The 14354-nt window shown below is 39.5% G+C and overlaps 1 protein-coding gene across 50 annotated transcripts in view; it reads right to left on the bottom strand.

Annotated features, from left to right (window-relative positions):
* ANK3 (ankyrin 3) overlaps nt 1-14354 on the bottom strand; it is a 357522-nt gene that overhangs the window by 57488 nt on the left and 285680 nt on the right. For 32 of the 50 annotated variants that reach the window (XM_065067824.1, XM_065067822.1, XM_065067826.1 and 29 more), the window contains 3 exons: nt 13886-14009; nt 10909-11011; nt 5056-5162 (listed from right to left, as the gene is read on the bottom strand). In XM_065067824.1, coding sequence (XP_064923896.1) covers nt 5056-5162; nt 10909-11011; nt 13886-14009 — 334 coding nt within the window. Of the gene's footprint in view, nt 1-1011; nt 1045-5055; nt 5163-10908; nt 11012-13885; nt 14010-14354 lie in introns of all 50 variants that reach the window. The other 18 variants (XM_065067844.1, XM_065067845.1, XM_065067841.1 and 15 more) reach the window with 3 other exon arrangements.

Raw genomic sequence — 14354 nt, forward strand, 5'->3', positions numbered from 1 at the left:
TGAGCATGTGGATGGGTAGTTCAATGGTTGGTCTTCAGAGCTGGCAAGGAGCCAGCTTGTGACTAGTCGTGAAGAGAGTTCAAGACAATCTATTAAAATTTACTATGAAGCAAAATAAAATATTAAGCAGGGACTCACAGCCCTTGGTCACTGAAGCGAGAATACTGAAAAAAAGATATTACAAACCAAAGTAGGTGGCCTCTACGAAGTGTGCGGGTTTTGTCCACAAAGAAATTGGAGCCACTTTAAACCCCATGGGAGGGCATGGGGCAGAGGGGCTGCTGGCTGGAGCATCCCTTCAGGGCTGATGCAGCAGCAGCTCTGGGAAGGTACGTCTGGTCCACGTGCCACAGAACAAACCGAGAGGAGCCCTCCAGGGAGCTTGGCAAGGCTGGGCTTGGCCTGATGGCTTGGTAAAAGGCAATGTTTTGGAGAGCTGCCTATCGTGTACGTGATTACTGGCATGTTAAACCAGCTCATAATTCACTTAAAAAAAAAAAAAAAAGTGTTTTTCCATCTAATGCAAAAAAGCCAAAGCCTGAACTTAGATAAGATGCTTTGTCTAAATCCACAGGAACCAGCCCATGACAGCCAGCTTTGGGGTCTACACCCTACTGCAGTCTCCAGGGAGGACAAAACCTTCAACAGATCAGCCTTCATGCATATAGATCCCATATGAAGATAATAATTGTCAACAGCATATTAGTTATTTCCTTGTTTAGTTTTCAAATTAGCAACTTACCATTTAAAACAATAATTCCAAACAGCATTTCATGCACTTTCTATCAAAAATATTAGTAGCTGATGCTTACCTAAATTAATACTTCACTAATAATGGAAACTACAATATGATCTCTAAAACACAATGCTAAACACTAATGAGCGTTTCTACTTGAATACGTGGAAGGGATGAGGATGTGGGAGGATGCACTACAAACATCTACACACACTCTGTGGGAAAAGAGTTAAAAAAAAGAAAATGAGGATTCACAGAAAGCACAGAGTTATCACCTTGAATCATACTGGGGAAGTGGAGAGGAATAGCTGCAAAATAATTTAGAAAGCAAATGGGAAAAATTAATTTAAGATAATTAGAGGCAAGCAACAGAAAAATATCAATCATAAGCGCAAAGGAAAAGTAACAATCAGAAAAATAACAAAAGCAACACATTCGAAGGCCAGCTTTAGAAATTATTTGGCTTTTGCTTTGCATATCATGACCTATGTCATGTTTTATATGCCACAGATGGAAAAAAATCCAAAAGAAAGTGTTCATTTAATTAGTCAGCACAAGTCCATAATTTCTCCAAGAAATGCAGAAGTACGCGGGGAAAAGCATCTGCATTTTGCTTAGGTCAAAAGAGAATTTATTGTAACATAAATTCTTTATTTAATTCCTGAAAGATGCTCAACTGTGCCATGGAAAACCAGTTCTTGCACTGTTTTATAGCAATTTATTTTCCAAAGTATACTGTATAATGAGATAAGTATGGTAGGATATTTGGAGGGAGTATCAGTCCCCACTATTCATCACACTTCTTTCAAAAAATGATTTCAGCTGTGTGTACAGGAGGATGGAGTAAACTATAATTAATGTTATGCATTCCACCTCGCAAGATTGAATTAAGTTTTTCTGAGTTTCTCAATACGGAAGGCAGTGCGATGCAGTAATTTCTTTCAGCTAAGAAACCAAGGAGTTAAAAAAAGGCAAGACGAAGAGAGCACACCCACATTTTAGTTCGGGAAAGTTGCATGAGTAAGCTCACATCTGAAAGCCGAAGGTCATTTCGGCAAAGGATCTCTACCCTTCCAGAGGCCTCAAGATTCATGACACATTTCGATGTGCTGCTTACAATGGACCCTGTTCAAAATATATGCTGGCAAAACAACTTAACTGAACTCAAATAGAAAAACATAAAACATTATCTTGGCTTGAAAAAAGGAAAAACCAGAAGAGTTGAAATTACTGCCAACAATTCCTTCTTTCTTTCCCTTTCACTGATGCATTGCAGGATCTCCACGTCCTGCTCCCAAAATTCCCCTTCTGCCTCAGTTAAGAAATGGGAACAAACTTCAACGCTCTTTTCTGACAATGGGTGAACGGGGAAAAGAGCAACCCGAGGGAGCGGACCCGGAGGAGCTCCCCCCACACGGCACATTGCAGAGCGTGGGGGAGGTCAAGGAACGCAAAGAGCAGTGGGGTCAGGCACTGGCCACAGGCAACCCCAGCCAGTGTCTCTCTGCCTATGGCCACAGAAAGAACTGAGGACAAAGCTGGGGATGAAGCATCGTGAACAAGCAGAAAAGGAGTTGCTTTTCAGAAAAAAACTGGTAGAAAATAAGTGAAAAGTCATGATGCTCTGTGTATCAGATGTGCTGAGATACTGGAAGACGTGAAGGGAACATCTGTTGATTGCTCCTAGATTAAAGTAACAGGGAAATCCAAACAGTATCATATAAAATATGGGGCCACAGTTGGAAAGAAAATAAGCAATTGAGTGAGGGATTTTTTTTCTAACAAAAGAACTGAGTCATCACAGCATCATTTCTGTTGGACTTTATCTGTCAAATGAGAAATATAATAGGTCAAAAAAAACTATACATGACTGGAGAACATTTTGGCGCTCAGATCCTCTCCCTCCCCCGCAGCCCCCCAGTTTGCTCCACTGCTGCAGGTCTGCAGCCCTTCTCCTCTGGGCAGCAGATAAGGTCACATCTGTGTCAGCAGCGACTGATGTACAACAGGAGCAGATCTGAAGTAGTTGATGTGAAAGGTCTTGTGCCCACAGAGTATATGTTTTGGAAGGCTGGAACCATTAGTGAGCATGCTGAAGAACTAAGGGCGTGTAAGTATTGCCCCAGAGGACTGGCAGGATGCAAACATCAGACCTATCTTGTATCAGGATGAAAAGGAGCCAGAAAATTTTAGACCAATCAGTCTAACCTCAATTAACAGAAATATTCAGGAATAAATTATCCAACAATCAATCTATAAGGGCCTAAAGGATAATCAAGAGATTACAAGTCACCTACCACCAGCCCTCAAAATAAAAATGAGCCAAAATGTAAGTGGCAAGAGTAACTCATGTAAAATTAATATGACTTCCTTCTTTGACAGAGTAACTGATGCACTGGATGTGTAGAAGTACTGTCTTGGTATTTCACATTAAACAACTGAGGTATAGTATAGATAAGGTAAGTGCACAATCATCTGAGAAGTTACCTCAAAAGAGATATAATCAGTGCTTTACTGTTAAACTGAAAGGAAACTTCAAGCGGAGATTTTGTTTTGCTGTCCTGGACCAGGTACCAGGCTAATTGTTTCATTCATGACTTCAAAAGAAAGAAGGTCTGAAAAGCCTTTGGAAAATAGGATCAGAACTAAAAGCTGTGTTGCCAAAATGGAAAAGGGGTCTGGAACCAACAAACTGAAATACATTAAAGGTAAATGCAAACAGAGGGAAGAAAACAAACATGTAAGCACAAAACATATAGACTGCAGAATTTCAGAAAAGAACCAAGAAATTCTGGTGGATCACAAACATCTCTCAACAAAAGATGCAGTCAACAAAATAATAATTCTCATTGTGGGATTGTTTAAGATTAGGTGTGTCATGTTCCAGACCAAAGAGGTAGCGATCCTCTCCCAGTCAGTACTGGTGACACGTCTTTGGGAGTTTGGTGCCCAAACTGGCTCAGAAATATGCTGTCAAAGGGAAGAGAGCCAGGGGACAGCAGCAAGACTGCACTGCAATGTGGAAAGCACCAGCTAGGAGGATCTGGGACATTTTATTCTATGAAAGACATGCAGTCCTCTCTTTTAACATATAAACCATTGTTAGGAGAGTAGTAAGGTATTTTTCTCCATGACTACTATGGCTATGACAAGAAAAAAGCTTAATCTGTAAGAAAGAAATTTTAAGTTGAATATCAGGGGAAGAAATATCATAACAAGGGATAGTGAACTACTGAAGCTGGAAGGACTATAGAATCTCTTCCTTTTAGTGACTATGAAGAAATTAAGCGTATTTCAGGAAAGGCTTGGTTACATTTTATCCTGCTGAAATGCAGGGTGGGCTACCGGCTCTCTGAGGTCCTTTGATGACACTTTTCCTCGATAACCAGCAGAACTGCAAATCTTGACACTTCTACTCTAGCATTGACCATATGCAGCGTTGTATCTGCTCAGGACACAAAAAAGCCCGCCATTATGTAGTTCTGTTCAGCAGAAGCAGATGCTTCCATGTATTGTGGGACTGTAGCTTTAGGTTTGTGGGACTTGCTGCTATTTTGGAACTAAAATATTTTGGTATGTAAGAACGCAATTAGTCATGAAATGGGGAAGTAAATTAAAAAAGATATGAAATTTTATGTCCTGATCTTGAAAATTAAACAAATATTTATACTAGACAATCTCATATGCAAATCATTAAAATAAGCACACGTTTGTTTGTAAATCATTAAAATACACGTTCAAACATTACTGGTACTGCATTAAAATCAAGTGTATGTGGTACCGTTGAGAAGCAGCACAACTACAGTGATGACTCATAAGTAAATGATCAGAACCACTAAAGTCAAACTACAGATATTGGAGAATAGGCAGAAGTTTGGAGGTATAAATAAAATAAGAATTTAAATTAAAGCCCCCCATTTTTTCCTCTATGAAAGAGCAGAATGCATGTTATTTATCCGATTTTGTATTGGAAATAATTTAATACAATTCAAACAAAATCACCTTATGGCACTTAAAAGCAAAACACAAGCAACAGAAAAACAAGCAAACAGAAAACAGGACTATTAGAGAGAAGCCTGTGGAATTACAATGTTTCGGCATTCAGAAAATTAAGTGCAAAGTCAAGTTTTTTGTTTTATATGAAAGAATTTAGACTGACTCCTGTTATTAAGCACCCTCACTGAAGTCAGTGTGAATTTTGCCACTGGCTTCAACAGGAGCAGGAATAGGAAAGTTATCAGCCATTACAGCAGCCTGTATTCTTAGCTAACAATACACTTCCGCATTTAAAGATAAAGGAAATCTGTTAAGTGACCTACCCAGAATGGATGGGACTTGAAACAAGGTTAACATTGTCCAAGGTGTCTGCAGCCCAGCTGTAGTGTCTGAGAGAATCAGAATCAAACTCCCTTTGAAACGTCAGGTGCTTAAAAACATAATTAAAAAAAAAAAAGATAAATTGAAATTTTAAATTAACATGAAAACCACTTATCTTAAATACAAGCTTGTTAACATAATTCTATTAAATTCAGATCTGGACCCTTCCCACATAACAGTACTAATATCCCAAGTGTTAAAGTATTGAAAATCTCATAACACAATTATAGGATCCACAAGCAAACTAATCTTACGTATCTTGAAACTCTCTTAGTGCCACTTTTCCCACTTCCTTCACTTACAACTATGCTTCTCTCCAACTTTTATGTTTTGCAACATTAAAATGATTGAAAAATAAAACAAAACTACCATTTGTACTGCAATCAAACACCGTATAGACAGGCAGTATAATATTCCCCCACAGAAAATGCCACTGGATAGATCCTTATGCAAGCAGAACCTGTGAGTAACTTCACTGAGACTTTAATGGAAGCTGTGGATTCATGACCAGGCTCCCAGTGAGAGGAAGGTTTAGTTTCTCTTTTCACACGAACCACCAACATGAACACTGTTTTGTGGAATGGCACTGTCCCTACTCACCTCTATAAAAATAGCTTTAACGCTGTGAAGGGCTGGCACACCGGTGCTATAATTATCTGCCCCATCTGACAGACACTGAGGCGTAATTTGTTTCTGGCTGCTGCCCATGGCCAAGCGCGTGTACACCCATGTGTCCTGTGCCCCACAACAAGGTCTCGCGCTATAAATTCTCTTATCTATATAGCAAAGACATTCTAGCAAAGTATTCTTTTTTTCTTTGTTTGTTTCCTTTTTTCCTAGGAAATTAAAGAAATGAAATCTCCAAATACTGTGTGCCTATATTTCCATGGTGATATGAAAGCTTCTAAACAATTTAAGAAGCACTGTCAGAAGTTACGTCAATAAAATTAAGTCAACATGCTGTCATGCAATACGCGCCATCTTCACCCAATATGGTGCAAAAGATGTCAGTGTTTCCTGTAAGTAGGTTGTTTTCTGCTTACAGGCAAATACATCTAGAGAGAACAGAGTCTGTGAAGACTAAAACCTCATAGGCCATTTTCAAACTAAATTCCGTGGGGTCAAGTCAAACCTGAGCCAAGCACACACTTCTGCAGAGGGATGTGTTGTTATTTTCTCATTTTTTCCTCTCTTTTTTTTTTTTTTTTTTCTTTTAACGTACTGGCACACAGAGGTAGTGCAAATGGGCTATTTTGAATGGCAATATCAGCATCAGTAGTAAATCTGCCAGTCATAAACACACAAAAATACTTCTGTTGAGAAGCTCCCACTGGATAAGCAAGCAGACAGCGCTCTAGTGTCGGACAGAACCTGCAATCCTCCCATCTCTCTGGCATTTACAAAAACCTTCTCTCTATACATTTATTTCAGATGAGCATCCCAGGCTTGCTTCCAAAACCCATCAACATTATAATTTACTGCCAATCAACAGAAACACCTATAGGGTAAAACTTTGCTCTGTCATCTGTTCAACACTGTGACACCTGGCTTGATGCCTCCCCTTTTTGCTACCTTAACTCTTTTATTGTTATCTTTCATTAGACTTTTTGCTCTAAGATACACACTTTAAAACTGACGGTTCAAGCACAGACAACAACAACAAAGGGCAAACTTGTGTATGTCAAACACCAAAATACACCATCAGACATAAAAGATAAAATGAATGCCATTAAAACAATGGCAATTAAGGAACAGCAGTGGCTTTAATTAGCAACAATTTGAAAAATGTATCATAATCTAGTTTAATGAAGACAGCTTTCTAACTCTTTGCAATAGAACACTAGGGATTTTCTTACAATTCCTTGAAGAGCCTGCAGTTTAGGCAGAAAAGCCATCACTGTGGATTCTGCTGTTCCAAGTGATCTAAATTCTTCAGAGCTCATACTGAGTATGTTATTACTTTTGGTACCAAACAGCACAAGATACAGACAGTTGGTCTCAGAAGTTGTAAAAATTTGGATAAACAAAAATAAATGTATTCCTTTGCTCAGTGACTAACACTATCATCAAAATAGGACAAAACAAAGAAATAAAAGAAATGCATTAAAACCCCACCATATTGAGTGTTTGTCATTCAAATGCCTGCTAAATCATAACAGCGTCACTGCAGTGAGGTCCAGGAATGCAACAGGACACACACATCAACAAATTAACGTGGGATGATGTTTGCTATAACAGAAGAATAATACTAAAGTTCCTTCAGCAGTGTGATACAGAAAATTAAATGTAGGGACACATAATTTCCAAGGAAATACCACCACTCTAAAATACTCTATGCTCAACAGAAGCACTACAGAATCACCGAGTTGCTGTAGGCTTCCTTAGACACATACACAAGGTTCCTTGGTCTCTTCCGTTGCCCTGAGATACTGTTTGCATATCAGGTGACTATATTTTTTGATGCATTCCTTTCTGGCAAAGTGTACTCAAAAAGATCTTTTGGATATATTTACAGCCAACAAAAGCACAAAGTCTGTGGCCAATAATTCTGGCAGAGAAAGAGAGTAGGAGAAGCAAATAGCCAGACACATGCATCTCACACGACACATCTGTTGATGTCATTTTGTCAGTCTGTTGAGGTTCTGGATTTTCCAGGCAGGAAAAAGATCTTCCTGTTTAAGTTGCAATATGAGCAGTCCAGAAGATGGTACATCATCAGTGACATCAAAACACATGATTCATCCTGTGTTCGGTCAGGTCCCAGTGTTCCCTCCCTGGAGCAAGGGAGATTAAATATGCCTTGCTAAAGGGTGTGGCATCTTTAAATGCAAATGCGTGTATAAAAATACTGGTGGTTCTGCTGGCAAGGATCCTGCTGGTTGCATAACTGAATATCCAGGCTGTGTAATATCAGAGTTCAGCAAACAGAAGAACTTATGCTTCCTCCCAGATGAATTTATCCAGACAGAAGAGATTCAGCAAGCTGCTATGTAACAGACAGCCTGATTCATCCTGCCTTTGGCTGATTAAATTCAGAGGCTGATGTAAACTATTCCACGGACAAAGTAATTCGGATTTGGTCTGAGTTGCTGCATCCATGGTAACACACCAGGACCCAGATATTTTAACTTTGCTCCAGCCAGGTTGAGGCACAGTATGGCCTGGACTCAGACTTCCCTGTTGAACAGGATCAGCATAAACCACCAAATGCAAACAATAGAGAATATTCTGACTTCTCAGGGAATTACTAGAAACTCTTCTCTAACACCCAATGTGTCATGCTGGCTGAGTGGTTTCAAATCTTTCTCATTTACACTTCTCAGACTCCCAAGTCTCCCAGTGATCCTGGGGAGAGGTGGCCACGGGATCTTCTATTTTAAGCTGATCAAGAGGCTGACTTATTCCCCTTAATTTTTTACATACTCATATTTGTGATAAAATTAATTCCTTTTACTCTGAGACTTTGCTGTTGTCATGAACTCCAAGCAGGTGTGAGCTTCACAAAATAAGAGAAATTCAATATGCCGACAGGCACTGGCTCACTCTTCAAAGTCACATGAGACCCCAAAACAGCCTTAACTACTATCAGTTTCCAGATGGACTTTCAGGATATTGGTTTTGACCCACAACGATCTTCGAATTCCGTTGTTAGAACAGGAGGTGGCTTTCTTCTCCCTGCTTTCTAGTGCCATAGCAAAGACTATCTAGAAGCCCAGTAATGTACAGAGGGAGGAGTGGGAAGATGAGAGTCTGGGCCTTTTTCATGGGCTCCTTTTTTCATGAAGATAGTTTGTTGCTTTACTGTCATTTGTTTTTCAGGGGATCCTGGTTTTAGTAACCTCTCAAGACAGGACTGGCATTTTTTTCCACTGCCACCTTCATCATTTCTGATACCCACCTGGATTTGAGAAACTTGAAGTTTGTCTAGAGGATTAAGATTAGAATAACATTTACAACTAGACTGTCAGGCAGGTCTCCAGCCTGGCTTCATTTTACGTGACAAATTTGGACCAGCGTTGAACTGCAATAATTGCACAATCATTGCTGGCCAAAAACGGGAATCACAAAAATATGAAGACTACAAATGCAATGAAAACAACATACAGTAGTGCTCAGCACCAGTACTAGAAGGTTTCCATATCTGTTGTCTTCTCGGCTCAAGAGCCAGCGCTGCAAGTGACCCTCCAGAAAGCAAAGATGTCCATAACCACTCACAGAGAAAACAAAGTTTGCCCTAAAGCAGAGATCCTGTACATGATGTGGTATGACTACAACACCTCCATGTACAGCTAAGTTTATTTGGTTTTTTTAGTGAAATTTTGTAATACAAAAGTGGTTAATGCTGCCCATTTTGAACAATATTCTTCATGAGTTATTCAGCACGGTGCTGGTTTTAAATCTTGTTATGTGGTCAAATACACCCTATCTGATAAATCAATGCCATCTACTTGTGATGGCTATCACGAAAATGGCCAAAATCATGAAACAATGCAATATGTTCTCAGACTGAAGAATCTTCCTCTCCTCTGAAATTTCTATTATATCAAGAAGATTTAATGAAGCTTTAGGAGTAGGAAGTGTCAGAGAAACTTTAGGGTCTCAGCCCTGAAACATAACTTCTTGTTCCCAGTGCCAGTAGTTGCAGATTTTATTTTCTGACTTCAAAACAAACAAAACCAACAAAAATACTGCCATGCAGTCCCTAGCTGGCTGTTGCAAATCAAGGTTATTGGAGGTTTACAGCATTTCACTTGAAAGTAACAACCTAATAATAAACATCCAGTTGCTAAAGGCAATCATGTTTCTGCCATTGCCATAACACTACCAAAACAGTGTGCAAAAGCTGTAGTAAAACTCAATAATCCATATTACGCTACAATTTACAGACTCAAAGATCAATAACCCCCTGTGCAGGAATACTTGCCACTGCTGAGAGGTAACTCTGTGAAAAAGGCAGCAGAAAACCTCTGTTTCGTTACAGTCCACCTTCTGCTCTTCCAGGATATAAACAACAGTTCCACTCCACAGTCCTTTAATCCCCAAGTAAAGATTTCTATGTGCATTTTTATCCAGCTTCCTAGCAGATCTCTGGTTTGTGCATATCAAGAAACTCTTGAGTAATTCAATTAGACTTGAAAATCTGAAGCAAGTCTACCAAGCAAAATGCTGAGGAACTCACAAACAAAGCGTACAGTACTCTATCATCTCCAGCATTAGCTTTTGGACAGATTTTCCCATGCCATAACCAGGTCAAAAGATTCTGCTTTTGCTGTTTTAGTCATTGCACAAATGTTTGGAAGATACATAAACTGGTTAGAGCATAATAGCTCAATCTTTACAAGGCCAAATTCTTCCCAAGGGTGGAAAAACAAGGGCAGCAGTTGGAGTCCCCACCACGTGGACAGAATGGGCAAACGTCATTCCTGGGCTACACAGTACAGACAAAGGTTGTTCAGTGTAAAACACTTTGCTCCCAGCTTATCAAAGCAGTCTAAGGATACACGTAACATTAAACTCACAGATGCTCCCGCTGACTTCAATGGACAACCCCATACTTGGAAATGTAACCTGTCCCCTAAAGACTCTTTTGGCTCGGGACCCTACCACCCTGTCACTTTCAGGTTCAAAACCACGAAGTGGTAAAACCATCGATTCTTTCCCTCAGCTCCTTTCTTCTCCCTTTTCAGCATTTAAGAGAGTAGCGACAGTGTCTGCAAGCATGGCTGAGGGCTGCAGACTCTCACCACCTGTAAATACAAAGCCTGAATACCTGGTGGCTGGGACGCAGCACGTACCTGATCCTTTGCTGGTACCAACAGTTCTTCAATCATCATGCTGTCTCTGGCATAAGAACTTCTGTTCAGCGTGTAGGACCTATCCGAACTGAAGGAGCGGAGGCTGTTGTATTTACCATTTATCATAGAAAGTGCAGATGATAATGAGATGAACAAAAAATAAAAATAAAAAAATTAATATATGCAACTTCCAGGGACAGCATAAGATGGCAAAATATACATAATCTGTGAAATAAATACAAGGGAAAAATGGAATAGTAAGTTTGATTACAGTTAAATATCCCCTTCCCTACCATATACAGCAAAATCACGAGTGTTTACTGCTTTGGCAGTAATGCTTTGGCATTACAATAAATCCAGAAAAGTGTATTTGAGTATTTAGATGAACTTTGATAAATGTCTTCACACCCTAATCCTGAAAGGAGACCCATGAGGGCATGTCCCAGGGGAGCTGTGGGTATGTTACAGTGTCTGCCCATATGGCTCAGATTGCTGAACCAGGTTTAACTAAGTTTTATGTGTTGCTCTCTTTGTGGTTGAAACACTTTTGAATTTGTTATAACCACTCTAGTTATTAATTTAGTTAGAAAAGAAGATAATTTTGAAATGAAAGAAGAAAGAAAAGAAATTTGCTTATTGATGATTAAATAAAGATTCCAATGCTTTGGGGATTATTTTGTGCATGTTAGACTCTTTCGAAATAATTATGATCACTCTGAATGTGTTGTAATTAAATCAACGTAGGAGTGTTACACTTAACCCTGGAAGATACATTATGGTATGTGCTAAACATGCTGCAGGCCTAGACATGCTTGCTACGTGACAAAAATAAAGTAGTAAAAAACGTGAATTAATAAAAAGCAACATTCAACAACATATTACACTTTTATACTAGTAACACTTTTCAGACTCAAAACTGTACAACCTGTTTCATGCATTTTGTAGTTGCTACTTGAACTTTTCTAGGCTTTAGTACACATTCCTTCTTTTACTGGAAGCAGAACTGGGATCTTAACTACACACTGCAGGAATATGTTAAGCAGACTTTCACATGATAAAGGGTATAAAGAAACCATGTTATATTTGTTATAACAGAGGGATATTCTCTAAGGCTAAGCCCCCTCCCTCCTGCCCAAAAATGAAAGCATGTCACTTTCCAATGCTGAATAAAATGAAGATGAGCAATGGCAGCAGCAGAAAGATGTAACACGATGCCATGCCTTCTTACCTGACTTTTGGACTAAAGCAATTTACAGTGGAAAAGAAACAGGAGAAATAGAAAGCAAAGAATCAGACAGGAAAAGCAAGATGTTATGGTTGGATGGTTTATATATTTAATGTGTTTATTTCTTAATGTTACACTCAGAATCAGCAGTCAGTTGCATCCACAGAACACTTTTTGCTAAATAAGATACTTCACAGGAAAAACACTGTATTTGTCTCCTCTGAGCATAACATGTGCAATGTAAAAAAATGAGTTACGCTGCAACAAATAGTAATGGCACTGCTAAAATCAGAAGCATGGGATATATTAGATTTCTCTCAAAGAAAAGATAACAGGAGGTTGAACACTCAGATCTGCCTGACGGATTTTGACTGTGAAATTCTGCTCTCCCACCTGCACTGTGAGAAATTAGACATGTGAGGGAAGAGTACTGTAATGAGTGGAAGGTGTCCTGGAAATCAGTGCCCAGCTCTGGACACAAAGCATGTTCCCTCTCCATCACTGTGGCGCTTCAGGACTGGCCACATCTGACAGTGCTGCGTGATGACCTCACTCACCCCAATTTCTGTTTAAAAGCGGCAGGTGAGCTTAGTTAAATAAGCTTACAAAGACATAAAATCCTCCCTTCTCATCCATTTCGCTGATTTTCCAGCTAATGGACTATTTACATGCATTTCGGCATTCCTCGTGAATGTATGATCGCATAAACACTTATTAACTTACCTAAAAATTGTAAGTGAGGCAAAACATGGCTGGGCGCTACTAAAGAGCAAATTTGCACTGCATGCTTGCATTTCTAATGTGACCATAACAAGACTGAAGGGCAGACATCTAAGCTTTACCTTATGGGAGCTGCCATTTGCTCTTAGACAATGAACTCATTTTTTAAAACAGATCTTTAAACTACAGCATAGGAAAAAGTCCTCAGGGCTCCAGCTTATGAGGTTTAATTATTAGCTTCAGTACGATTCAACTGTCAGTAAGTACACTGCAAATCCACAACCGTGGAAGTAATCTCTGCTCATATAGCTTTAATTGTTTTGAGCAACGCACATTGCAGGCTTTAGCAAGATTCAAAACTGAAATCTGAAATGTTGATCTAGAAACACCTGAGCTGAAATCAACATTAGTCAGATGATATATCAAGTTTATTATATTTTGTCAGGTTCACAGAAACTTTGGCCTGTTTTCTCTAACACGTAATCCATTCCCTGTCAAATGAAACCCTGCTTTTTTTACTTTTGGAAGGATTTTTTTTTAATACTGGCGATCTCCACTAGAACCTTTAAAGAAATAAAAGCACCAAAATAGCAAAATGATGTCATTCAGTTTTTCTGGCATTTACAATCTTTGGCTAAATTAGGAACACTCTAATGTGAGTACCCATCTGACCCACAGTACTGAAAGAGAAACCTGGCTGGTTTTTGCTGCCTGTTCTAGATCAGCTTCTAGACCAGTTGCAAAGTGAAGCAAAGAGGTGCCTTGGTGATGTTCAGAGCATGAGCAGATACCAGAAAAAGTGAATAGTTAGTTTTCTATATCATTGCCATAAGAAGCCAACATGAATAAAGAATATGAAATAAAACTGCAATGGATATATGCTTTAGAGGCACAGTATTACCATAACACAGCAGTGCACCCCTTCTACTTCTTTTCAAAATAGACTCCAGCTTTGTGTGAAAGAGCACGCTTGGTTTGCAAACATTTGTAACTCTGGTGACATGAAAACATGAGAAACAGCAAATACAATACCTGGCCGAGCGGGCTCCCAGGCTAAAGCCCATGTATCCTTCAGCAGGCAAGGAATCATCTCCCAGCTCTTTCAGATCCTGGGGTCCAAGGTATTTGTCCGTATCACCTGTCATTGCATCCTCACCTGCCAGTACAAAAGCCAGGCTGAAATCAGAAGCTACACGTATTGTAAATGTTTGTGTGCTCAGTAAGTCATAACGCCCTTCTGTGCTCGCCAACAAGGAATCAATCCCATCACCCCCGCTTTGCCTAAGGCTCTTTCCATGGAGTACAATCATCCACTCTCGGAACGGGCCTGAGAAAATAATTTTATTGGGGGCAAATGCAAGAAGTAAAACTCCACCTTGACATAAATCCAATAAAGTTACGAGGGATGACTTTTGACCAATCGTTTCAGCAGGCTAAAGGGTTCCTTTGTACTTTGTACCACTGCACTCACTTTTGCTTTCCTTACAAAAAAACACATGAC

The sequence above is a fragment of the Columba livia genome, chromosome 6 (genome assembly GCF_036013475.1).
Source record: "Columba livia isolate bColLiv1 breed racing homer chromosome 6, bColLiv1.pat.W.v2, whole genome shotgun sequence".
In the NCBI taxonomy this organism is placed as follows: domain Eukaryota; kingdom Metazoa; phylum Chordata; class Aves; order Columbiformes; family Columbidae; genus Columba; species Columba livia.